At 64.7% G+C, this 24349-nt stretch overlaps 13 protein-coding genes across 13 annotated transcripts; 7 read left to right on the forward strand and 6 right to left on the reverse strand.

The window, feature by feature from the left end:
- Window positions 1–100: 100 nt before the first annotated feature.
- MICPUN_102719 (predicted protein) lies at window positions 101–1325 on the reverse strand (the record flags this gene model as incomplete). The annotated part of the gene is made up of 2 exons (XM_002508734.1): window positions 101–193; window positions 450–1325. The coding sequence occupies 2 exons, from the start codon at window positions 1323–1325 to the stop codon at window positions 101–103; spliced, it is 969 nt and encodes a 322-aa protein (XP_002508780.1).
- A 2931-nt stretch (window positions 1326–4256) lies between these two features.
- On the forward strand, window positions 4257–4409 carry MICPUN_74929 (predicted protein; the record flags this gene model as incomplete). The annotated part of the gene is made up of 1 exon (XM_002508460.1): window positions 4257–4409. A coding segment is annotated over one exon (153 nt), but the record flags the coding sequence as incomplete, so codon positions are not given.
- A 1019-nt stretch (window positions 4410–5428) lies between these two features.
- On the reverse strand, window positions 5429–7108 carry MICPUN_85686 (glycosyltransferase family 4 protein; the record flags this gene model as incomplete). Its single annotated transcript, XM_002508735.1, has 3 exons — window positions 5429–5812; window positions 5864–6376; window positions 6479–7108. 3 exons carry the CDS (start codon window positions 7106–7108, stop codon window positions 5429–5431), a joined length of 1527 nt encoding a protein of 508 aa, XP_002508781.1.
- A 438-nt stretch (window positions 7109–7546) lies between these two features.
- Window positions 7547–9928, forward strand: MICPUN_61965 (predicted protein; the record flags this gene model as incomplete). Its single annotated transcript, XM_002508461.1, has 1 exon — window positions 7547–9928. One exon carries the CDS (start codon window positions 7547–7549, stop codon window positions 9926–9928), a length of 2382 nt encoding a protein of 793 aa, XP_002508507.1.
- Window positions 9929–10045: 117 nt separating this feature from the next.
- MICPUN_109040 (predicted protein) lies at window positions 10046–11030 on the forward strand. The gene is made up of 3 exons (XM_002508462.1): window positions 10046–10146; window positions 10254–10313; window positions 10420–11030. Exons 1-3 carry the CDS (start codon window positions 10069–10071, stop codon window positions 10990–10992), a joined length of 711 nt encoding a protein of 236 aa, XP_002508508.1. The 5' UTR covers window positions 10046–10068; the 3' UTR covers window positions 10993–11030.
- A 1374-nt stretch (window positions 11031–12404) lies between these two features.
- Window positions 12405–12899, forward strand: MICPUN_85999 (predicted protein; the record flags this gene model as incomplete). The annotated part of the gene is made up of 1 exon (XM_002508463.1): window positions 12405–12899. A coding segment is annotated over one exon (495 nt), but the record flags the coding sequence as incomplete, so codon positions are not given.
- Window positions 12900–13763: 864 nt separating this feature from the next.
- Window positions 13764–14615, forward strand: MICPUN_85755 (predicted protein; the record flags this gene model as incomplete). The annotated part of the gene is made up of 2 exons (XM_002508464.1): window positions 13764–13996; window positions 14069–14615. The coding sequence occupies 2 exons, from the start codon at window positions 13764–13766 to the stop codon at window positions 14613–14615; spliced, it is 780 nt and encodes a 259-aa protein (XP_002508510.1).
- MICPUN_109041 (predicted protein) lies at window positions 14614–15233 on the reverse strand. Its single transcript, XM_002508736.1, has one exon. The coding sequence runs from the start codon at window positions 15170–15172 to the stop codon at window positions 14708–14710; it is 465 nt and encodes a 154-aa protein (XP_002508782.1). The 5' UTR covers window positions 15173–15233; the 3' UTR covers window positions 14614–14707.
- A 1542-nt stretch (window positions 15234–16775) lies between these two features.
- Window positions 16776–19607, reverse strand: MICPUN_102725 (predicted protein; the record flags this gene model as incomplete). Its single annotated transcript, XM_002508737.1, has 1 exon — window positions 16776–19607. The coding sequence occupies one exon, from the start codon at window positions 19605–19607 to the stop codon at window positions 16776–16778; it is 2832 nt and encodes a 943-aa protein (XP_002508783.1).
- Window positions 19608–19829: 222 nt separating this feature from the next.
- Window positions 19830–20813, forward strand: MICPUN_85499 (predicted protein; the record flags this gene model as incomplete). Its single annotated transcript, XM_002508465.1, has 1 exon — window positions 19830–20813. One exon carries the CDS (start codon window positions 19830–19832, stop codon window positions 20811–20813), a length of 984 nt encoding a protein of 327 aa, XP_002508511.1.
- Window positions 20814–20905: 92 nt separating this feature from the next.
- Window positions 20906–21457, reverse strand: MICPUN_85553 (predicted protein; the record flags this gene model as incomplete). The annotated part of the gene is made up of 1 exon (XM_002508738.1): window positions 20906–21457. The coding sequence occupies one exon, from the start codon at window positions 21455–21457 to the stop codon at window positions 20906–20908; it is 552 nt and encodes a 183-aa protein (XP_002508784.1).
- Window positions 21458–21777: 320 nt separating this feature from the next.
- Window positions 21778–22333, forward strand: MICPUN_61973 (predicted protein; the record flags this gene model as incomplete). Its single annotated transcript, XM_002508466.1, has 2 exons — window positions 21778–22269; window positions 22310–22333. The coding sequence occupies 2 exons, from the start codon at window positions 21778–21780 to the stop codon at window positions 22331–22333; spliced, it is 516 nt and encodes a 171-aa protein (XP_002508512.1).
- Window positions 22334–22551: 218 nt separating this feature from the next.
- MICPUN_61974 (predicted protein) lies at window positions 22552–24252 on the reverse strand (the record flags this gene model as incomplete). The annotated part of the gene is made up of 1 exon (XM_002508739.1): window positions 22552–24252. The coding sequence occupies one exon, from the start codon at window positions 24250–24252 to the stop codon at window positions 22552–22554; it is 1701 nt and encodes a 566-aa protein (XP_002508785.1).
- Window positions 24253–24349: the final 97 nt, after the last annotated feature.

Raw genomic sequence — 24349 nt, forward strand, 5'->3', positions numbered from 1 at the left:
TTCCTTGTAATGAGTAAGTTGATCTTTTATTGACAAGCCGCACGCGTGGCGCCAAGGCTGTCAAGGCGCCACCGGCAATCGTATTAATGAATTTTGAATTTTAGATCTCGTAGAGCACCTTGCCGCGGGACTTACCAGCCTCGAGGTAGTCGTGGCCCTCCTTGGCCTGCTCGAGGGGGAAGCAGCGGTCGACCTGCGACGGGGTGGGGTTCGGAGGGTGAGACTTGTTCGGAGGGGGCGAGTGCGCCGGGTCGGGAGAGCGTAACGTGCGTTGCGAAGGGGCGCGTCGAAGCCTCAAACGACTGTTTAATGTTGTTGGTTGTGTGCGCATGTGTAACCACGATTGCAACCGAGAGTTTGTCTCATCGGCAACGATGCGCCGCGGGCCGAGTCGGGGAAATAAGTGGGAACCGAAGTGGGAACCGGGAAAACGCGGGTGAAGTACTCACCACCACCTTGAGTTCGCCCTTGGCGAGCCAGCCGTAGATGTCGTTGGCGCGGGACATGAGCTCCTCGCGGGTCACGGTGTAATCGTTAAGCTTGGGCCTGGTGAGGAACCCGGACTTGTTGATGAACCTGAGCGGGGGGAACGCGGGCACGGCGCCGGATGCGTTGCCGAACGACACGAAGATGCCGCGCCTCGCGAGCACCTCGATGGAGGTCTCCCAGGTGGCGAGGCCGATGCCGTCGATGACCGCCTTGACACCCTCGCCGCCGGTGATCTCCATAACCTTGGGAACGAGGTCGACGGAGGTGTAATCCTCGTACGAGGTTCCCTGCGCCTCCTTGTACACGATGAGCTCGTCCACGCCGGTGGCCCTGGCGATGTCCTGCTTCGACTCGGAGCACGTGCCGATCACCTTGTACCCGCGGAGCTTGGCCATCTGCGCCGCCCACTGGCAGGTGCCGGATCCGGTGCCGTGGATGAGCATCCACTCGCCGGGCTTGACGAGCCCCGCGTGCGCGCTGTGCGTGAGGTAGTGCGCGGTCATGCCCTGGACCCCACAGGAGACCGCCACGTCGAGGGGCACCTCCTCGGGCACGGTGACAACCTTGTTGGCGGGCACGGCGGTGTACTCTGCGTAGGTCTGGAAGACGGAAGAGTACGCGACGCGGTCTCCCACCTTGACGCCCTGGGCCTCGGCCTCGGGGGAGACGGCGGCGATGAAACCGCCGCCCTCCTGGCCGCCGATGAAGGGGAGCTCGCGCTTGTACAGGCCGCTGCGGTGATAGGTGTCGATGAAGTTGATGCCGGAGTACTTGTTCTTGACGAGGACGCCGCCGGGCTGGAGCTTGGGCACGGGGTAGTCGTGCTCGACCTTCATCACGCTGGAGGGGCCGGTCTCGCGCACCACGGCGGCGCGCTATTAATGGGAAGGGGTAGGATGCGGGAAGGGGAGCGCGATCAGCATCGGCGGACGGGTCGAACGAGGGGCGTTGGAAGGAGATGGAAGCGCGATCTTGGGAAAAAGTACAGGCGCGGAGGGGTAAAGTAATCCGGCGAGCGGCTTCGGCGCCCGTGCGCTCACCATGACGTCGGGGACGGAGGCGAAGCCGCGGGCATAGCCCGCGTAGGCGCCGGAGAGCGCCTGCTTCACGGCACGGTTGCGAAGGATCGCGGACATTGTACTCTTCAACCGCCTATCGACGACCTGGAGTGTGCACTAGTGCCTTCCCACTCGCCGCCAACCCTACGACCTAAAGGATTCGGGCAAAGTGGATAGAGCTTGATGTTGCTGGCAGCAGGCAGGGGGCGATGACACACGATTCCAAAATCATATTTGGGGTTAAGATCTGTCTGTTTTACCGTTGCAAGATGCTAATTTTTCAGAAACCGTAACTGCGCCGCTGTGCGATTGCAGAGCGAAGTCGAAGAATCCGACGAGGCGGGAAGCTGGAGGCGGGAGCTTTTCTGTTCACGGTCGGAGGCGACTTGTCAATTGGCGGGTTCGAGGCTCCGCCGCCTCCGGGTGTTATCGATCGCATCGCGCCCGTCGAAGCCGAGAGTTCGACGGCTCGGGTCCGAGACGCTGAAGCGGTGCCGCCGCGACCGACCGTCTCGCGCGCACTGATCCGCGCTCCGGAGGGAGAGAACCGAGGGAAAGGGGATCTCGGCAACCGTGTGAGACTACGACGAGATGTCCACTCCCCCGCAACGCGGGCGCGCGTGGACCATCCGGGGCGGGGTACCGCACGTCGGCGGCGGCACCCGGACACCCCCTTTATCGCAACCAGTGTTCACGGAGGTGATGCGGCAGAACACCATCAACATGACGTGAGTGTACGCCCCCTACGTCGACCCCGCGCATATCCCAATCTTCAAAAGCGAAGAGGAAGAGACGCGACGCCGCCCGTCTCCAGACTCGGCCCATCCACTGACCGCGCTTCCTCGATCCCGTCTCCACGCCAACAACAGCCGCCTTAAGGATATCAAGAACCCGCTGCCGGACTACGAGGACGTCCCATCATCCGAGAAGGAGGGCATCCGGGCGTGGTTCAGGCCCGGCCGCCTGTGGGTCGGCGAGATCAACATCCCCGGCCCGATGGGCGCCGACTCGAGCGCCGGGTACGTGTTCCAGGTTGTCGAGTGGAACGCGAGGGACGAGGTGTGGGTCGTATCGCACGCCGCGCACGGAGACGAACAGCTGTGCCACCTCAAGCTCGACGACCACACACGCCCGGACGGATCCCTCGGGCTATCCTTCGCCGACGCCGAGACTTCGTGCGTCGGGTCCATCTCGCCGGACGGCGTCATCTCCGGAACGGTTGGCCAGCTCGTGAGGCCCGAGGAGGATTTCTGGCAAAAGGCGGGCGATGAAAACACGTTCACGCTGCGGCTGGCGTCGTGCGAGGCGTTGCATCGCGAGGCGACGGGAGAGATATCGTGGATAACTCGCATGGCTAACGCGGTGAAGGCCAGGGTGGCTCGACTGGCGCGGTGGCGCGTCGCGCGCGCGGGTCTGCCGCTCGTCTTTGACGGGATGGAGACCATCCGGTGCAACACCGGCGCCACCGACACGATGTTCACGCACCTCGTCAACATGCGCAAGTCCACGCGAAACCTGCTCGATCCGGACTCCATGCCCTTTGGGTTGGTGGAGTGGGTGATTCAGCGCCCGCCGCGGCCCGGGATGACGGACCAGCAGGTCATCGCCGAGGAGGCGAGGAAGCGGATGGGGGTCGGAATCGACGCGGCGGCTGGGGTCGTCACCGTCGAGGACGCGATCCGGGGCAAGCTCCAGGAGTTCATCGAGAGGCTGGCTCGCGATTGCTGGCTGGCAATCGCGAGCGGGGTGGATGACCAGGTCAACGTGAGCGAGCGGCTGGAGAAAGAAGCTGGTGGGCTCATCCTCGCGGACCGCGAGGCTTGGGTTAGGTCCACCATCATCGAGGCGCACAAGAGGTTCGTGTCCGAGAGGGGTACGCCGGGGGGCAGCCCGGCGAGGGCGGATGATGACGAGGATGAGAAGGAGAAGGATGACGACGGCGACGGGCTTCAGAGCCATCCCGTGTTGGACATGTCCGAGTCCGAGGGCGAGGAGGAGGAGGAGGATGAGGAGGATCACGCCTCGCTTCCGTCGCTCGTCGACTCCGACGAGGAATCGAGCGGCGACTCCGGCCCTCCCTCCCTGATCAGCACCGACGATTCGGACGAGGAGGCTGGCGGTGACGCGGAATCCGATCCGTTCCGTGGGCTCGACGCGGCGTTTGCCGGTTGGGAGGAGGACGACGTGTACGACGACAACTCCGGCGGCCGCGGCTGGACGTTCGGTCGGATCTTACGGGACCACGACGGCAAGTTCGTCGACGGGGAGCGGGTGTGGTGGCGGGTGTGGCAGACGCTGATGTTCGCCTGCGAGGCGGAGTGCTGCAGGATCCGCGAGCGAACGCGATTGATCAAGGAGGCCAAGTTCGCCACCTTCGAGGATAAGAAAGCCGCAGTGAGCGCGGACAGGGAGAACAACGGCACGCGAGCCGACATCCACGCCGCCATCGGACTCTTCATGCACAGGCAGTACGCGCTGCTCTGGAGGTCCATAAACTTCTCCGAGCTCCCCGATCGCGACGCCCAGGAGTGCAACAAGACCATCGTGGAGATGATACACCAGACGGAAAATCGCATGTACATCGCGTACCGCGCCTTCGACGACGCGAGCCGAAAGTTTGAGTCGAGGCTGCCGCGGAGCGACGTGGAGAGGCGCTGCCTGACGGTTCCGCCCGAGGGAATCGGCGCCGTCCCGGGCTTTGAGGAGCCGGAGAGCGCCGACTGCACCATCTGCATGACCACCCTGAACGAGCCCGGGGAGACGCTGTGCAGGCTCGACTGCGGCCACGGATTTCACGTGGAGTGCCTCGAGAGCTGGCTCCACAACGAGCGAACCTGCCCCAACTGCAGGACGAAGGTTATCGGCGAGGGTGACGTCGAGGAGGAGGAGGAGGAGGCGCGTCGGGAGGAGGAGAGGCGGCGGGAGAGCGAGAACAACCGCCGAGCCCAGGACGCCTCGAGCGCGCTCATGCGGGACACCCGACGGGTCCGAGCAAACGGGTCCGTGGCCACACCGCCGGTCCTCGGCCGTGATCGGCCTGATTTCGCCGCGGCGCTGTCGAGCGCCCTCTCGAGCGCCGCGGAGAGGGGGGCGCCAAGGGAGCTCATCGAGGAGGGGAGGGCGGTACACGAGGCGATAACGCAAGGGAGGAGGGTCCCTCCCGAGTTTGTGCAGGCGATGCGCGCGATTGGTAGGGTCGCCATGGACCGCCTCAGCTCCGGCCAGGAATTGCCCAGCATGGAAGAGTTTGTCGAGATGATGGCGGAGAACCCCGAGTTTGCGAGTGGGGAAGCGATTACGACCGATCGATTGGTTGAAATGTTCGCGATGAGGGGGATGTTCGCGTCGGAAGAGGATGAAGACGACGAGAGCGAAGAGGACGAAGACGACGAGAGCGAGGAGGAGGAGGAGCATGACGAGAGCGAGGAGGAGGAGGAGGACGATTCCTTTGATTCGGAAAGCGACGGCAGCTCCTGGCTCACCGATTCCGGCGATTCATCGGACGAGGAGCCGAACGATTTCGAGGTTTGGAGACAACGAGCCAGGGAATTTGGGTTATACCAGCGTATCCCTGCGGCTATGCTGCCCGGGGATGATCCTGACATGCATGCTGACGACAGTTCAGATGGTTCTGGACCCCCCGAGCTGATCGATTCCGACGACGAGGACGATTCCCCGGACTCCGAGGAAAACGCGCGGCCGAGGACGAGGGCCAGGACGGCGGCCAGACGAGCCGTGCGCCCGCCCCCGCGCGTTCAATTCGAGGCGCAAGACGTCGACTGATTGTTCCGTCTGTTGTTCAAGGGTTGGTATTATACGAAGGTTATAAAAAAGCGACGAGATGAATTGAGACGAATCGCGCAAAAGAACTACTCGGGACCTCACGTCCCCCCCTCCTCCTCCTCTGACTCGACCGCCGCGGGGGTTCCGGACTCTCCCCCGGTCTCCTTCATCTCGATCCACCTGCTGAAGTACTCCGTGCTCCTCACGCTGTGATGCCACAGCGCGGCTCCCGTGAAGTCCTCCCGCCGCAACTCCTCTAGCGCGGTGTCGCACCCCTCCCTCTCGCTCGCCCCGAATAACCCCTCGATCGCGTCGCGAACAGCCCCGAGGTTACGCTCCGCCGGGAACAGCGCCTCCACGAGCTCGAACCCCGTCGCCCTGGCGCGTTCCCACGCCGTTCGATCCTCGTGAAGCTCCACGGCGTCGCGCGCTATATCCGCCGCCGTTGTCGAAGCCCACCGACCCCCCCACGCCGCCGCTGTCTCCCTCCCCCCTCCCCCCGCGGGGCTCCACAGCTCGTCCACGCCCGGGACCATCCCCTCCGCCCCCACCGGCGTGGTCACCGCGGGCAGGCCCCTCATCCACGCGTCGACGATCTTCCCCTTGATCCCAGCCCCGAACCTCAGCGGCGCGAGCAGCACTCTGGCGTCGTCCATCGCGCCGCCGACGGTGGGCGCAAAACCCTCGACGAGGAACCCGTCTTTCGGGGCGTGCAACGACTCGATCGCCGCGGTTGGGTACGCGCCGTACACCCGCATCGTCGCCGTCGGGAGCTCCCGGCGTATGAGCGGCCAGACCTCCGCGGCGAGCCACCGCGCCGAGTCCACGTTGGGCGGATGGTGAAAGGTGCCGATGGTGGCAAAGCCGTGCCTGGGTTCGAATCCGGGCGCGGCCGTCCGCGCGTCCTCGGGCAGGTCGCAGAAGAACGACGCCGGGATCATCTTGCGCGCGGGAACCCCGAAAACGTCGCGCATCAGTCGGGTCTCCGTCGGCGAGCACACCATCGTCAGGTCGCACCGATGCACCGAAGCGAGTTCTCGCGCGAGCTTGTCGTCGCCCGCGACCGGCACCGCCGCCATCGCCGCCTCCACGAGGTTGTGTTCGATCGCGTGCGTGTCGGCACCCCCGTCGGCACCCACGGTCGGCACCCCGCGGTTCCTCTTGGCAGCTTTGCGCCGCGCGGTGGAAGCGTCGACGCCCGCCTTGACGGCGTCTTGCCTCGCGTATCGCAGCGAGTGGAGATCCTGCATGTCGAGGATCCTCGCCGCGCCCGGGCACGCCGCGCGCACCCTGAACGAGAACGCCTCCTCGGCCATGAACCGATCGAAGATCACCGCGTCGGGGTTGGCGGCGGCGAGCGCCGCCTCGAACTCGGCGCCGCGGTTGGGCGGGACGTGGTGCGTCGCCACCCCGGACGCGGCGAGGATCGACTCGTGCTCGTTTGGCCGCGCGCACGCGACGAAGTGGACGCGCCAGCCCCACCGCTGGAACGCGCGGAGCAGGGAGCCGGTGCGGACGCCCGCGGCGGAGCTGCTCGCCTCCGGCCACAGGAAACTCACGAACATCACCGACCGAGGAGGCGCCGGGGACGCGTGCGCCGAGGCGGTCGTCGACGACGACGACGACGACGACGAAGATGCCGAAGTCCACGCTCTGCGGCGGCCCCGGACGCACGGCCAGCCGGCGGCGACCGGATTCCTCCGCGCGGCCCCAAGGGACTGGCGGATGGACACCGCCAGCGGAGTTCCCCCGTGCAGGAGACACGCCGCCGCTCGCATGGGGCACCGCCACGAACGACGCGCGTTCTGCCAAACCTAAAAGACTCTCCTTTCGAGGTTGTTAGCGTGTCGCGACTGAGCGCGCTCCAGGACGCCGAAAAGAAATCGTTGCCACAGGCAAACAGTTCGCATCGCGGAAAATTACGTTTAGCGTCACCACGGATTGCAGCGGAAGGCCGAAAACATCTGATCGGCACCGCGCCTGATCGGCACCTCGACGAAAACGCGTCGCAGAACATCCGAATCAAACGCGTTGCCGGCCGTTTCAAATGTGCATTTTTTGCAAACTGATTCCCATACGATTGGAATCTTTTTTCCGCCCCCGAGCGGTTTCATTTTTTGGCATATTCCAAGAAACGTGACCCTCCGCCTGCCCGCGTTGCTCGCGTCATACTCGCACGCGCTCCACCACACACGCAAGTAACCGGTCGACTTCGCATGGAAGCCTCCGGCTTCCTCTCCGGCGGCGATGCCGCCGGCGCGTCCGCCGTTCCCACCACCACCACCACCACGGTGCTCGAGGTGCCCGCGACCATCGAGGAAAACGCGGCGGCCGACCTCTCGTCCATGCCCGCGGTTGGCGCCTTCAACCCGTCGCCCTTCCAGAGCGTCGAGAACTTCGTGACTTTCGCCACCGACGAGGCAGAGGTTGAAATCGAGCAGGAGGGCAACGTCGCGACGTTCGCGTCCGCCTCCGTGCCCGCGACGCCTCGCGTCTCCGTCACGTGGGCGGCGACCGAGGTCGAGTCGATCGACGCGGTTACCGACGCGGTTACCGAGTACGTGCCCCCGTCCGAGGTTCCCTCCGTCGTCGAGGTCACCCTCACGCTCCCGCCGGTCGTCCCCGAGGACGAGTACATCGTCAGGGTCCCCGGCAAGTGCCTGCCCGCCGGCGAGTGCATCGGACCCCTCCCCGAGTTCACCGCGCGCGAGCGCATCAGGCACAAGGTGCTCCTCGCGGGCCTCTGCGCCACCCGCGCGCGGCAGCAAGCCGTCGGCGCGTTGATGCGCCACAGGCTCTGCCCCTCCGTCGTCAAAAACGGCGTCGCTAACCTGCGTGGGTGCGTGTGCACCAACCAGACCTGCGGCGATTACTTCAGGCTCGAGAACGAGGCTGCCGAGCTCCTCATGCTCGAGGAGGCGCAGCGAACGCTTCGAGGCGTGGACCCGGCGCGATGGGCGGCAAAGTACACGGGCCCTGGCCAGTGCCCCTGGCCGGTGAAGGACGACGAGACCGAGGCGGCGATGCGCAAGCTCGGCCTCGCGCCCTCGCCAACCTGCAGCGTCCGCCTCATCTGTTCCTACGAGGAGCACCTGCGTTTGGTCCGCATGGCCATCGTCGGCGCCAAGTCGCACCTGAACATCATGTCGTGCTACTTTTTCGCCAACGAGGCGCCCTTCGTCAACGTCGTCAAGCACCTGCTGCCGGACGCGGCGAAGCGGGGCGTGCGCGTCAGGCTCCTCCTCGACGCGCTTCCCGCGCAGTCCGCGCTGGTCAAGGCCAAACTCTGGGGCCCCGTGACCAAGTACGCGCAGGGCGCCAAACAGCGACTGCAGTTTCTCGACTTTTACACCGGGACGCTGCCCGAGGCGGTCAAGTCGTGCCCTCCGGGTTCCTTCCGCGTCGCGTTCTTCAAGGCGACGGACAAGACCAACGGTCACGCGATCAAGTCCCACATGAAGATGTTCGGCGTCGACGGCCGCCTGGCCATCGTCGGCGGCTCCAACATGCTCCCCACCGCGCCCACCGGCAACAACGACTGCGACTGCCTCGTCGACGGGGAAGCCGCCGAGGCTCTCGACGCCAACTTTGCCAAGGTTTGGTTGGAGCAGACGGGCGAGGACGTGTCCGTCACTCCCGCGCACGAGGAGGAGGCGGCGGCGCAGGCGGCTGCCGCGGCGCTCGCGCGCGCCGCCGCGGCGGGGCACAGCACCCCGATCACCCCCGCCGAGGAGAGGGTGCTCGAACAGATTGGCGACGCTCCCGCCGCCGCGGTTCCAACTTTGGACGAGCGCCACCCGCTGGAGGAGACTTTGGCGTTCCAATGGCACGAGCGCAACGTGCGTTTCGTGGACGTCATGTCCCGCCCGGGGTCCCAGGGCGAGGACGCCATCCTCCGCGGCGTCATCGGCCTCATCGACTCGGCGAAAGAGGAGTTTCTCATGTGCATGGGCTTTGCGGCGCTTCACGTCCCGCTCGTCAACGCTTTGGCTCGCGCCACCCGCCGCGGCGTCCGCGTCCGACTCCTCCTCAACTCCCACTTCTCCTGCGACCTGAGGCCGCCGATGACGGACCTCATCGCGGGCGCGAGGGCGCTCCTCGTGGCGGCCCCAGACGCGGAGGTGTACCTCACCGGTCCGCGCGAGGAGTGGGACGTTCGGGACGAGGAGGCGCGAGGCGAGTGCGAGGCTTTCGAGCCCAAGTACGCGACGGGCGGGTGCGGCGATCCGGAGACGGCGCCGTACAAGCACCCGTTCACGTTCGTGCACGCCAAGTACTGCGTGGCGGACCGCAAGAGGGTGAGCTTGGGGAGCTGGAACGCGTGGGCGCGCAGCGCGTTCCACGAGGCTGAGATGAACCTGTTCCTCGAGAGCGAGGAGCTCGGGGAGGTGATGGCGGAGAAGTGGCTCAAGGCTTGCAGGCTTCACGCGGCGAGGGTGAAGGATGCGACGAAGCTGGCGCCCGGGGGTGGGATCTTCGCGCCGCGCGGTTGCAAGCTGTGCACGCCGTTCGGTGGGTTCGTGGGTGACGCGGTGGAGCGCGCGATGAACGGGTCGCTGCCGCTTGAGGAGGAGAAGCTGACGGCGGCGTCAGCTTGAGGCGTGTCACTTGAAGACTTTTTAGCCAACGAATTTTTTATTTCAACACGGTGTTGACATTTTTGACGAGGTTTCAGTAACTAGCTCTTGGTTCTCGCGCGTGTCAACCCGAGGTGCGCGGGGCGGGAGGGGCCAGACCGATGGGACGGCACCCTCGAACCCTCCTCGTGAGAATATTCAACGGGCTCGTCGGATACAGCGATGGGCTGGCGATGCAGGTGCGCCGTCCCTGCTCGACGTGGATTAGTGGGCACCCGCAAACTTTTTCCCGGGCGATTCCCCCTCCTCCGCCGAAGCTGACGGAAACTCGATTCTCCCGACGCAGGAATCGCTCCACGCCGCTCGCCGCGCGTCCACGGTGCATGATACGCTGCTCGTTCTCCAGGTGAACGCCATCCGCGCGCCGAACCGCCGCCGGGGACCCGTCTCGACCCGTCCTCTTTCAACCCTAACAACTCTAAATTCATCACCCTGACCCGCCTCCCTCGCAGCATAAGCACGTGTACACCATAGGCAAGCGCCCGAACGAGCGCAACATCCTCGCCGACGAGGACGAGCTGAGGGCGTGTGGCGCGGAGGTGCACAAAACCCGGCGCGGCGGCGACGTCACCTACCACGGCCCGGGCCAGTTTGTCATGTACCCCGTCGTGAACTTGCGAGAAGCGAAAGTCGGGGCGAGGGCGTACGTGGAGGGTTTGGAGGACGTGATGATCGACTGCGCCCGGGGATTCGGGGTTCGGGCGAGGGGTCGCGTGCCGGGGATGACGGGGGTGTGGGCGGGGGACAAGAAACTCGGCGCGGTGGGGGTGCAAATAAGCCAAGGGATCGCGTCGCACGGGCTGGCGATGAACCACTCGCTCAGTTTAGAGTGGTTCGACCGCATCGTGCCGTGCGGGTTGGAGGGGCGCGCGGTGACCACGCTCGAGCGCGAGTGCGGGACACGCCTGGAGCACGAGGCGGTGCAGGCCAGCTTGGTGGAGTGCTTCGCCAGGCGGTTCGGGTACGACGACGTGCACGCGAGGCGGTTGGACGCGGATGGTTGGAGGGAAGCGTCAATTTTTTAGAACTTTTTTTTCGTTCGTATGCGAATTTAGTTGGAGCGAACTGATGCATTTGGCTTTGCCGGCGGTGGCTGGATCCCCTGGTTCCAACTGGAAGCTGCTCGCCCGCAACGTGGAAAAATCTGTCGTCTGAGAACCACTGAGAAATCCGAACTGCCGAACTCGAACGCGTAATAAACTCCAACTTTTGCTGAGTGGAATGAATGTCTGGCGGTGCTCGCCGGACACTCGCGCCCGCGCACGCGCGTAGGTCTGAGGCAGGGGCGCCGTATCTCGAGCGCTCATTCGTCGCACATCCGCCGCGGGTGGCTCGGACGTGCCCTTGTTGGGGCTATGACAGGCCGACCCGGGCGCTGAGACGGAAAAACGTGCGAACCGGCACGGCACCGGGTAACCAAACGTCTCTTTGCAGGACGCGTCACGCATTGGAGTCTGTGAGGGCCGCGCCGGGGAGGTATGGAGGGCGAAGCGGCCGCGACGAGGGAATCAGATGGCGCCAGTCGGGTCGATACGCGCGAGGGACGGTCCATCGAGGTTCCCCGGCGGATGGACCGCGGCGGCTCGGCGTCACCGTCGGGCGTTCGACACGGAAGCTCGCCCGGGTCGAATTCCTCGGGATGGACCGCGGGGGCTCCGCAGGGCGCGCTCTCGCGATCTCTGGGGTCATCCACGGAGCGCGGGACGCTCCCGCACGAGCGGATACTCTGGACGGCGGCGACGCCCTCTGAGGTGAGCGTCCATTCCCCTCTCACGGCCCGCACCCGCGACCTTCCCGCCGACCGAGACCGTTATCCCGCATATCTTCCGCACCGCATAAAAAATATTCCGCATAAAACTCATTACATTTGCCGTTTCCCCCTCGCGACGTCCGCGCGCAGGCGTTCCCCCTTCGTAAGCTCAGCACCGTGCACCTCATAGACGTGTACAAACGAATCAACCGCAAGTACTACCACTCGCGGGGCGGTCGGCGCCCGAGCCCCGGGACGACGCCCCCGACGCCCCCTCGCGGCGGTCGGTTCCGATCGTCGAATCCCGCCCAAGCCGGCACTACTGGCACAGCCGGCGCCGGGCTCGAGGCGGATCCCACGTGGCGCGCGCTCGCCTCCTCCGCGGAGTCGCGCGATATCCTCCACGATAGGTACGCGGTCGGGCGGGTGATTGGCAAGGGGTCGTTCGCCAGGGTCGTGGTCGGGTACGACATCGTGACGGATACAAGGGTCGCGCTGAAAGTTGTGAAGAGGTCCGACGCGTTTCACGCGCAGGCGGCGAAAGAGCTGGAGATATTAAAGGCGCTGGGGGGGCACGGCGGTGGGTCGTTCGAGAATAACGGCGGGAATAATGGGATGGACAATAACGGCGGGAGTAAAGTGGACGGCGACGGGCGGCGGCGCGAGGGGCACCCCAACGTGGTATCGATGCTCGACGCGTTTGTGCACAGGGGAGGAGGCGGCGGCGGCGGCCCCATCGACGGCGGGTTCCATTGCCTGGTCTTCGAGCTGCTCTCGCACTCGCTCTACGATGTTTTGCGATCCACGTCGTTTAAAGGGGTATCGCTCGGCCTCATACGCAAGTTCGCGAGGCAGATACTCTCGGCGCTGAGCTTCTTGAGGTCGCGCGGGGTGGTGCACTGTGATCTCAAACCCGAAAACGTCCTCCTCGTCTCTGCCGATCGAAGCGCGGTGAAACTGATCGACTTTGGCAGCAGTTGCCTCGTGGGCGACACCCCGGACTTCACGTACGTTCAGTCGCGGTTCTACAGAGCCGCTGAGGTCATCCTGGGGCTGCCGTACGGCAGCGAGATTGACTCCTGGTCGCTGGGTTGCATCCTGGTCGAGATGCACGCCGGCACGCCGCTCTTCCCCGGAAAGGACGAGAGGGATCAGCTGGGGAAGATAGCCGAGGCGCTCGGGCCGGTCCCACGGTGGATGCGCGACCGGTGTCCGCCCGAGAAACGTTCGATGCACTACCCGCACCTCGTGGGAGAAGGAGGAGCAGGAGAAGGAGGAGCGGGAGGAGGAGGAGGAGCGGGAGGAGGAGGAGGACGAGATGTTCCCGTTCCGGGATCCAGGCCCCTGCGGGGAATAATCGCCGCGGCTGCGCGCAAGTTTGAGCTCTCCAGGCACGGCGAGCGGCGGGGTGAGGACGTCGGCGGCGGTCGAACCGACCTCACCGGCACGGACCCGGCCGCGACTCTCCCCTTTCACGCCCTCGGGATCCACCACGACGCCATCCCCCCGGGCGGCGTCGGCGCGTCGCACGAGGACCCCGGCCGAGGCAGCAGCGCCCAGCCAGACGGGTTGAGCAACGTCCACGACGTCGTGCTGTTCTGCGACCTCGTGGAGCGGATAGTCACGTGGAACCCCGAGGATAGGCTGCACCCGGATGACGCGCTCGCGCACCAGTTTTTCGGTGGGGGCGGCGGGGGCGGGGGTGGCGGGAGCGAGCCGTCGAGCGGGGGGAGTCGCCGGCGGGGCTCGGACGCGGGTTTCGAGATGGACTTCGAGATGGACCTGGACGACGAGGCGGTGGCCCGGCTCGGGGAGTTTCCCACCCGATAAAAGTAGCCTTCGTGTGCGACGCCCCGTCTCGCGTTGTTAAAAATGAGCGGGGTGTCCACAGCTGAGTTTTAGTATCACGTGTATAAATAAACCGTGTTGACGAGACGATGCCACAGAGACGGGAGCATGGCTTGCTTGGCTCGACGGGGTGGTTTGGTGAGGTGGGTGAGGTCGTTCGCCGCCGGCACGAGCTCCACACCTCCGGTACCGGAGACTATGAGCTATCTCCGGAACCTGCGCAACGGCGACGAGGTCTACCTCGTCGGCACCGCCCACATCTCGAGAAAGTCCGCGGACGAGGTTCGCAACGTCATAAGGAGTGTTCGGCCCGACACCGTCTTCCTGGAGCTGTGCGATGCCAGGGCTGCGGCCATGCGGCGGAGCATGTCGGGCAAATCCGACGAAGGGGGGATTCCAGAGCCCCTGCGACAGCTCCTCAGCGCCCTAGGGTGAGGCTTTCAATCTCCGGGTGCCCAGTCCTCGTCTGAGATCTAATAAAACGCCCCCTCTACACCTCGCAGCGCGCCCGGTGACCTCGGCGAGAAGATGCTCGGCGCCGGGCTCAAGACGGTGTACAACATGTTCCGAATGAGCGGCATGGACCCGGGGAAGGAGTTCAAGGTCGGCATCGAGGAGTCCGATCGCATCGGCGCCAGACTGGTCCTCGGCGACCGCTCGCAGGAGCTCACGATCAGGGCGCTCAGGGACGCGATCACGCTGCCGGACATCCTTCGCATGATTACCGGCGGGGGTTCGATGCAGTGGAGGGACGTGGACCCACAGCTGGTGGAGAGGTTCAAACGTGTCGACTGGAACGACCCCGAGAGCGCCGTGGAGCTCCTCAAGACGCGCGAGGCGGTCAGGGCGCTGACGGGGCAGATGCGGCGAGAGTTCCCGAGAGTCGCGAGCGCGATGCTCGATCAGCGCGACGATCACATGACGGACGGCCTGCTGAACAAGTGCAGCGGGCGGACGGTCGCGGTGGTGGGCATGGCGCACATGGACGGGATAGAGTCCAGGTGGCGGGACGCGATGGGCGGCGACGGAGGCGTCACCCTCATATCGTGAGGCAACGTTTGGTTTTGGGTAACAACTCCAACCGAGGGTAACAACTCCAACCAAGGGTAACAACCCGCGGGTCCAAACAGGGCGCAACCCTGTCAAAGCGTAAACGCACCCACCGCCTTCTCGCTCTCCTCCCACAGGAGCTTCCCGTTCGCCTCGCTGACGCACCCGCCCTTGAGCTCCTTCACGACGGGCAAGCCCCAAATCATGCTCTTGGGCTCCATGAAGGCGCCGCTCTCCAGCCTGTCGTCCAGCATCGCCTTCAGCAGCGGCATGGTCCCGTCCTCCACGCTCTGCGCGAAGATCCACGACAACCACGCGGCGTTCAAACCGCCGTCCTTGTGCGTGGTCACCTGCAGGTTCGTCGCCGCGTAACCGGGCGCGACGCAGAGCGCCATCACCTTGCTTCCCCTCGCGCGAAGTCGCCGAGCGAGCTCCGCGGCGAACACCGAGTTTGCGAGTTTCGTCTGATGGTACCGCATCCAGCGCCCATGTCCGCCGTCGCCGCCGAGGTTGCCGCCGTTCTTGCCGAAGTACTTGGCGGCGAGTTTACCGGACATGTTGGCGGGGCTGTACCTGGCGGATGAGCTGTGCGCTATGATCCTCGCGCGGTGCCTCTTGGACGCGGCTTTCTCCAGGAGGGGCATGAGCTCCTTGGCGAGGAGGAAGTGCGAGAGGTGGTTGACCTGCATCTGGACGTCGTATCCGTCCTTGGTGGCCTCGTCGTGGATGGCCATGATCCCCGCGTTGCAGCACAGGACGTCGATGCCCTCGTCGCCGCACGCCTTCTTCAGCTTCGCGATCGCGCTCTTCACGCTGTCGAACGAGCTGAGGTCGCAGTCGATGTGCTCAACCTTCGCGTTGAACTCGGCGCCCGCCTCTTTTATGGCCTCGAGGGACTCGACGGCGCGCTCGGACGGGCGGTTGAGGCAGATGACCCTGGCGCTCCTCTCCGCGAGCGCCATCGCCGCGCAACGCCCGGTACCCGTAGTCGTCCCGGTGATGACGTAGGTTTTTTCCCTGAGATCGGACGGGAGCGAGAGGCCGAACTCGTACCACCACCAGGCCATCTTCTTCGCCGGCTTGTTGTACCCGATGAGGGGCTTTCCGTTTACGCCTCCCATGACGAAAGTCCTCTGCAACGCTCCTACGTTCAACAAAGAGTGCCAAACGATCCTGGACAAAATTGTGAGTCAAGCGCAGCTGTTTTTTAGGTTTTGGAGACTGGCGTGCTATTAAAACTGCCGCAACCGGTCCCTCTACGCCTTGTGTTTGCTCTTCTTGGAGCTCGACTTCGGCGTCTTTCCCCCCTTGCCCTTGTGACCCTTGTCCCCCTTCTTGTCCTTCTTCGAGCTCTTCTTCTCCGGGGTCGCCGCGTCCGCGTCGGCGCCGTGCTTGCGCTTGACGCTGAGCATCCCCGACTTTGGAACCTTGCCGCCGGCGAGGGCGTCGTCCCAGTCGTCCTCCTTCCCGGCGATGGCGTACCTCTCCAGCCCAGCCTCCTGCGAGTGAGACGAAACGCGCGGAGGCACAGTCAGAAAGAAACGAGGCGCGTGAGTGATGCGCGAAAGATGCGCGAATACGACGGGTGACGGGTTGGTTTTGTCCGGCTTGTCCCTTGGGCGCGGCTCGGTAAGAACGCAGCGGTGTATATAATCACGGAGATCATCCAAAACGATGAAGATGAAACCGGTATCGTCATCGCCGCGCCCGGGGTACATCGAGGGGGAAAAATCAGAGTAGAAAGTTAACCGGGCTTTTGCATCGGAACGTGCGCGCACCTCGAGCAGTTCCCTCTGCTTTTTGCGCTGCTCCTCCGTGAATTTAGCGGCGCTGCGTCGAGTTTTTGGGTCGGTGTCGGACAGTCAGTTTCGGGTGGAACGGGTGCCACGGGTGCGTTTGGTACCGGGGAAAAGCCACCAGGGCGATCGGACTCGCGGATCAGACTTGTTGAGCTTTGGTTGGATCGTCACGGTTTTGGGCCCGGGAGGACTTATAACCCCGAATACACGGTGGCGCCCGCCCGATGCCGTCAGTCGTCTCGAACTTTATCGTCACCTCCGCGAGCCGAGCGCGAAAACTTTGGGTTCGAGAGTGGGAAAAAATAACAAAACTTTGGGTTCGAGAGTGGGGGAAAATAACGTCCGGGGCGATCAAATCCACTCACCCGTCCTCGAGGTCCTCATCGAGACCGACCGCGTGCGGCTTGAGCTCCGGCACGCTCCCGGGCGGCATCGCCGCCTCAACCTCCCTCTCCTTCGCGGTCCTCAGCGCGGTGTAAAGCTTTCGCATCGCCTTGTTGTACAGAGCCATCACCTGCGGCGTGGGCAGACCCAAGCCCTTCGCAACGTCGTCCATCTCCTTGTATTGCAGACCCAGCTGAAGCAAGATGGCGACCTGCGAGTAGGACATGGTCGTGGGAATCTGTCCCGCGAAGAACGCCCTGGCGAGCGGCGGCACCAGATCGGCCACGAGGTGGTGGTCCACCAGGCTCTGAGCATATTTTTCGAGTCGCTTGACGTCGTGGGCGGTTATGGGCTGCCCGTCGCTGCGACGCACCGCGGACGCGGGCGCACCCTCAGCCTTGGCATCATCATCAAAAGTCAGCTTGGGAGCGAGCACCGACAGCGCGAGGCCCGGTGCGACGTCCCTGAACGCGCCCCCGAGCAAAGCGGTGAACCGCTGCTTAAAATCAGCGTTGAACGCGACGAGCCACTCGGGAGCCGTGGTCATCGCCCCGTCCTCCTCGTCGTTACCCTCGTGGTCGAGCGGCCGTATGAGGATGGCGGAGAACTCTCCGGTGACGTCGCTCGGGGTCTGGCGCAGGTACACCGGCCGGTACCCCTGCCTGGACCAGAACTTGTGCAGCGAATCCGTGAGCCCAAACGCCGCGCCGATCCAGTGGCACCGCTCCGGGCGTTGATCCCCGCACGGGCACAGCAGCGGCGGCAGCTCGCACCTCGGTTCCAGCTGCTCCTGGAGCAAGCCGCCGTCCGCGGTCACTGGCGCCGCGCGGGGCGCCTCCGTCTGCGCTGGCACGTCCGTCTCGGCGAGGTTCGTGAGCTTACCCTCGTAATACGCGTGTAGCTGTTGCAGCGCGCGTGAGCCGTATCCCTGGCCCGGGAGGTCGGGATGCGCGGCGATGCGAACGACGCGCGCGCCGGTGAGGGAGGGAAACTCGGGGTCCTGGAACTGCGTCGCGACGGTCCACGGGATGAGGTCGCCCTGCGGGGACTGGCCCGCGGCGAGCGCGGAGGAGGCGCTGGCGCGGTTGATGGCGCCCTCGAGAGCAACCTGGACCACGCAGAGAATATCCGGGAGAACCTGCGCGCTCTTGGGCGGCGCCAGGAGGACGAACAGCCTGTGCGCGGGCGCGTCCGCCATCAGCTGAAGATCGTTCGGCGTGTTCTTGTAGTGGCTCGCGATGTACAGCGACATCATCCGCTTCAGGAAAGTCTCCGATGGCTTGTGCGCGCTGAAGAGGGTATCTCGGTTGACCTCGTACAGCTCGCAATCGGACGGCGGCGGCAGGTGCCCCGTCAGCGGCGGGGTGTGATCCGCCGCGTCCAGGCACAGCAGCCCGTTGAGCCACGCCTCGATGCGATCGCCGAACGAGTAACGCACGGGCTCGGCGAGGGAAACCTCGCGGAGGAGCCGCCCGCCGCCCCCCGCGCCGGCGTCACCGGCTCTCGCCACCCCCGCCGCCTCCCTCCGCAGGTTGGAGATGAGCTTCAGCGACAGCGCCCGGCCGGTCCCCTCGTACCCGTTGACGGTGGAGCACAGGAACACGAGGTAAGGGCCGAGTAAAGCCTGCACCGTGGGCAGGGGGATCGCGGCAGCCTCGTCGATGACCAAGAGCTCCGCGGACGACGCCCGTTCCGCGTGCTGCGGCAGGATGTACTGAATCGTCTGCCTGTGCGCCCTGTGGACGTTGATCCGCACGATCGCCTTGCCGAACGCCGGGTTCGACGACTCCACGATGTCGTAATCGAGGTGTTCCTTGTATTCCATCGCGTCGAATCCCTTCAGGATGAACTGGAAGAACGTCTTGAGGTTCTCCGGCGACGGCGACGTGACGAAGATGTTCGCGTAACCCATCGCCACCGCACCCGCGACGGCTATGCCCATCGCCGCGGACTTACCGCGTCCGCGCGCGGCGGTGAGGGCGACGGTGGACCTGAGCGTCTTCTCCGATGCCGCGTCGAGGAAGGTGACGACGGCCTTACCCTGGTCGAGGGTCTTGCAGCAGGACACGAGAGCGCCCGCGGGGTCGGTTCCCTCAAGGGATTGCTTGAGCTCCTTGAGATCCTCGGGTTCGGCGCCTGCTTCGGTGTCGTTACCGACGGGCTGGATGTTCTGGACGTGCGACGAGATCGGGAGGACATTGAGCTCGTCGTCCATGATGATGCACGTGGGGCAGAACCCCAGGGAGAGGATGAATCGCTCGTTGAACCGGCCGACGACGTGCTGGTGCGATTCGGTCCTGAATCGCGAGTGCACGTCCATCGTCATGGTGTACAGCTGCGACAGGCTCTCCATGTTTGACAGCAGCAGCACGATGATGCCACCGCCCTCGACCGTCTCCACGGTGCGCGCGAGTAGGTTCGGCGTGAGCGCCTCGAAGTCCTGGAGCACCGCCATGCCGTAGGTGTTGCCGAGGATCTTCTGCGTGTCGGCGTAGTACGTGTACTTGATGTCAGTGGATGCGACGAAGAGCGAGAACGGGTCCTCGTTCTCGGCGTCCATCAGGCCTCGCGCCACCATCTTCTTGATCTGCTTCACGCGCTTCTTCTTGTGCGACGAGAGGTACAGCTCCTTCTTGTAGCACCACAGCACGTTGGGCCTGGACCTCACCGTCGCCTTCGAGAGCATGTAGTGCAGGTTAACCACCTGCTCGCGCCCTCGATCGCCCACGACGACGAACATGGAGCGCTCGTTGAGCTTCACGCCGTTCTCGACGAGCGTGCGGATGCGCTGGTCCACTTTCTTCCGCATGGTTGCCCTCTCGTCGGACTTCTCGACGCGGAATCTACCGCCGGACTTCTCGACGCGGACGCGCCTCGCGCTCTGGCGGGCGAGGGCGGTGGCGATTTTCTCCGTCCAGTCGGCGGCGGCGGCGGCGGTTCCGGACGGTGCCGGCGATTTTCAGGAACACGCACGCCCACTCCTCCTCCGCGCGGGGGACTGGTCGGTGTATTTAATCGCCGGGAGCGCGAGATGGGGAAGGCCTCGAAGGACAAGAGGGACATATACTACAGGAAGGCCAAGGAGGAGGGATGGCGCGCGCGATCCGCTTTCAAGCTGCTGCAGATCGACGACTCGTTCGACATCCTGAAGAACGTCAAGAACGTGGTGGACCTCTGCGCGGCGCCCGGGTCCTGGTCGCAGGTGTTGTCCAGGCGCATCTACCTCCCCGCGAAGGAGAAGGGGTTACCTGATGAGGACATGCCCAAGCTAATCGCCATCGACCTGCAGCCGATGGCCCCGATAGAGGGCATCACCACGATCCAGGGCGACATGACCTCCATGGCGAAGGTCGAGGAGATCCTCGCGCACTTCACGGACGGGCGCAAGGCGGACCTGGTCATCAGCGACGGCGCGCCGGACGTCACCGGACTCCACGACATGGATGAGTTCATGCAGGCCCAGCTCATCCTCGCGGGACTCACCGTGTGCACGCACATCCTCGCGGACGGGGGCACCTACGTCGCGAAGATCTTCAGGGGGAAAGACTGCGCGCTCCTGTACTCCCAGCTCAAGCTGTTCTTCAAGCAGGTGACGTGCGCGAAGCCCAAGAGCTCCAGGAACTCGTCCATCGAGGCTTTCGTCGTGTGTCAGGAGTACTCACCTCCTGAGGGGTTCGAGCCGGACGACCTGTCGAGGGTGCTGCACGAGAGGGCGAAAGGGATGCTGCAGGAGGATGCGCACGGCAACGCGCTGGGCACGATGGGCTGGCCCACCGAGTGCATCGTCCCGTTCGTGTCGTGCGGGGGAATCGACGCCTACGACTCGGACATGAGCTACGACCTGCCCACGTACATCGACGAGGATGGGGTGGAGAGGGTGAAGCCGAGCCTGGACCCCGTGCAGCCGCCGACGGAGCCGTTCTATAAGTTGGCCATCGAGCGCGAGCGAGCCAAGGCGCAGAGCGGGAAGAAGAGCGCGAAGCAGCTCCTGCACGAGGAGGCGACCCGGCGGTGACCCGTCGCGGTCCGTCGACTCGAGTGTCGACGCTCGTCGGTCGAGATTGTAATCGGAACGTGTATCATCAGTCGTGCTATAAGAGCTAAGAGTCAGTTGGGGTAGTTGGCCCTGTACTCCACGATAAGCGGATCGGCATCCACCGCGGCGGCGTTTTTGCATATGTTCGGGAACCTGTCGACGTACTCGGGCTCGATGTGGTCGAAGTTTCCGGTCCTGATCATGTGTACCACCATGTACACCTGCAGGTCCGCCATCGAGATGCCGCCCGGGAGCAGGAACCCGTTGCTCGATCCCGCCAGCTTGGAGTCGACGTAGCTCATGTTTTGGAGCATTCGACCCTCCGCGTACTCCAAACGTTTGGCCTTCTTCACCTCCTCATCGGCGTCGAACGGGCACTTATACAGCACCTCGTGAGCTACCGCGCACACCTCGTCCACCCTCATGGCTTCCTTGAGGTCGGTGGGGTACAGAGAGGACTTATGAGCAACCCACCGCAGGATGGCCTCGGTCTGCGTGAAAACCTCCTCGTCGATCGAGAGGACCGGCAGGTAACCGAGAGGGAGGGTTGGCTTCCGCTCCTTGAACTCGGGGAACTGGAGCCGCTCATCGATCCAGCCGTCCTTGCCGAAAGCTTTGAACATGGCGACGCGGAGGCCGAATACGCTGCGATGCGGGGGACGAGGACGCGTGGGTGAGTTCGTTCCGTGTATCGGCATCTGGAGGTGAAGCGCACCGTCCGACTCCGTTGAAGTACGTAATCTTGGGAAGCGCGCTCATGACGACGGGCGAGCGATACTTGCGAGGGCGAGTCGAACCGGCGCGACGGAAGGGACGGGTCACGAGGAGTGGCACCGAGGACAGGGCGCTCATACTCTGTGGACCGCGTTGTTAACAATTTCGATAACGCTATGCCAAAGACATAACGCGACGAACTGGTGCTGCGCCGCTCACAACACGACGCATGGCGCCACCCAAGGTGCTCCTCTTCGGCGGTTCCGGCCAAACCGGCCGGTACGTCGCCAAGTTCGCGCTTGAAGCCGACCATGACGTCATCGCGTTCGTCCGCAACCCCGACAAGCTCCGCTCAGTCCTGGCCGAGGTCGGAGTCTCTCCCGCGCTCATGCAGGACAAATTGAAGGTTCTCGAAGGCGACCTCACGGACCTGAACGCGGTGCGGAGCGCCGTGCGCGACAGCGGTCTGTCACACGCCAACGGCGACGTCATCATCGAATGCGCGGGTAAGCCAAAAGCCTTCCAGATCCTCGCGGGTAAACCGATGCTGCTCCCCGCGGTGCGAGCCATCGCCGAGACGATGCGCGAGATTGGCCTGAAGCGAATTCTTATTCAAACCGGTGCAATGAGCGTGGACCCCAGGCTGGACGGAGATCCATCTTACCCTTTCAAGACCTTCATGGTCACGTTCATGTCGCCCCTGATGTGGATCAAGGGAATGGTATCGGATAACCACGCGCTGGTGCCGTACGTGTACCGAGAGATGGACGACTTGGAGTGGATAGTCTCGCGACCCGGGTTGCTGGCGGAGAAACCTTCGAAGGGGGCGCTCGGCGTCGCGACGAGCGAGGCGTTCGTCACGTCGTTCGTCGACCTCGGGGAGTGGACGGCGAAGGCGGTGTTCGACGCGGACCTGGTTCACACCGCGCCCGTACTCGCCTATGTCAAACGAAAGTAGTCTAATGTTTAGCTCCGCGCCGTCGTCTTCGTCAAACAGAAAGTTTTAGACTCCGTCGCCGGCTTTGCGCTTTTTCCCGGCGGCGACGATGCTCCCCGCGGTGCCGTTTTTGTGGGCGTTGTAAGCCGCCGCGATCTTTTCGATGCACTCCTTCGACGCCACCGCGTGGTCCACGATGGGTGCCGGATAGTCCACGCCGACCACGCACCCAGCCTTCCTCTGCACCTCGATCGGCGCAGTCCACGGCTCGTATATGTACTTGGCCGGCATGTCTTTCAGCTGGGGTAAGTACTTGCGGATGTACGCGCCCTCCTTGTCGTACTTCTTGCCGAAACTCACCGGCCCGTACACCCGAAAGTACTGGTAGAAGAAGCAGCTGCAGCTGAGCCACATCCAGTTGCCGTTGTTCAGCGCCCAGTCCGCGTCCACCAGCTCTCGGTCGAAAACCGCCGCGCCCGCTTCCCAGTGCACGAACAAGTCCCCCCTGGTCAAAAAGCACGCAACCGCGTGCCTCGCGAGGTGGTGCATCCATCCCTCTTGCTTCAGCTGCATCATGCACGCGTCGATCCACGGGAACCCAGTCCTCGACTCCTCCCACGCCGCGAGCCTCTCCTCGTCCCACGTCCACGGGATCTGCCGGCATATCCTGTTCCCCGCCATCCGGTCGTAGTTTGGAGTGCCGTATCCCGCGAGGTAGTAAAACTCCCTCCACAGCAGCTGCCCCTCGAGCGACTCCGGGGGCTTGCTGTGCTTTCCTCCGAGCTCGACGTCCAGCACGGCGCGCAGCTCGTGCCAGAACGTCCTCGGGGACACGCAGCCGAACTTGAGGTACGGGGACAACGCCGTGGTGGCTGGGGCCATGAACGCCTCCGCCAGCTGTGTCGACTTTGGCTCTTTTGACGACTTTTTCGCCGCTTCGAAGGGGTTCGCGGGTGGTGCGCCTTTAACCTTACCCTCCTTACCCAGCACCGGCGTCCACAACTCCGTCGGGTTCGTCTGCGGCTTCTTAAACTCCGCGATGTACGTCGTCCTCGCCAGCATCTTGCGTAGCCGCGCCAGACCCTCCGTCTCGCCGCCCCGCGCCGGGAAGCCCTCGCCGGCTTTGATGGGTTCGTACCCGAGTCGTTCCAGCGACGGGATGCCCGAGCCGGTGACGACGTCCCTCAGCGCGTCGACCAGGTCCTTCCCGTCACTCAGCGCGTCACCGTCACTCAGGGGCGTGATCGACGGCACGTCCGGCGCGACGGGCGGCACGGGCCCGACGCCGTGCGCGATCTTGAGGAAGGAAGCGTACGCGGTGGGGGGTTCGCCGCGCGGGCATTTGGCGAGGAGCCGGTCCAAGTCCCAGAGGGTGTGCGATACCGGCGCGTGCACCTCCACGCCCAACGCCCGCGCCGCCTCGTTCACCGACGCGTCGCGCTTCTGCGCGTACGGCTCGGTGTCGAACTCGTAGCACAGCCTGTCGCATCGCCACGCCTCGAGCGCGGCGGGGATGACGCGCGCCGGATCGCCGTGCAGCACGAGCAGCGAGGACCCTCGCGCCCTGAGCGACGCGTCGAGGTCCGTGAGGGACTCGAGCAGGAACCGAAGGCGGTTGGCGCCGACGCGCTCGGGCTTGATGAACCACGGGTCCAGCACGAACACGGGCTGGACCGCGGAGGCGCCCTCGCACGCCTTCACCAGCGCCGGGTTGTCGTGCACGCGCAAGCCTTTTCGGAACCACAGGATCGTTCGTTTGGCAGCCATGGCTTCGGTGGCGGGAACCAGCGCGGGGGATCCGGTCGCGGCTCGGATCGCGAGACGCGCGCGGTGCGGGGCGTCGGAGGGTCGACGCGGGCGCGGG

This window comes from Micromonas commoda, chromosome 10 (assembly GCF_000090985.2).
Source record: "Micromonas commoda chromosome 10, complete sequence".
Taxonomy (NCBI): Eukaryota; Viridiplantae; Chlorophyta; class Mamiellophyceae; order Mamiellales; family Mamiellaceae; genus Micromonas; species Micromonas commoda.

Bases quoted from the DNA above. Each gene is read 5' to 3' on its own strand.
- MICPUN_109040 (XM_002508462.1), top strand. From the start codon at position 10,069: ATGGGACGGCACCCTCGAACCCTCCTCGTGAGAATATTCAACGGGCTC. The intron at 10,147-10,253 runs GTGCGCCGTCCC...CTCCCGACGCAG, and splicing joins GCGATGGGCTGGCGATGCAG to GAATCGCTCCACGCCGCTCG. The intron at 10,314-10,419 runs GTGAACGCCATC...CCTCCCTCGCAG, and splicing joins ATACGCTGCTCGTTCTCCAG to CATAAGCACGTGTACACCAT.
- MICPUN_109041 (XM_002508736.1), bottom strand. From the start codon at position 15,172: ATGTCCGGTAAACTCGCCGCCAAGTACTTCGGCAAGAACGGCGGCAAC.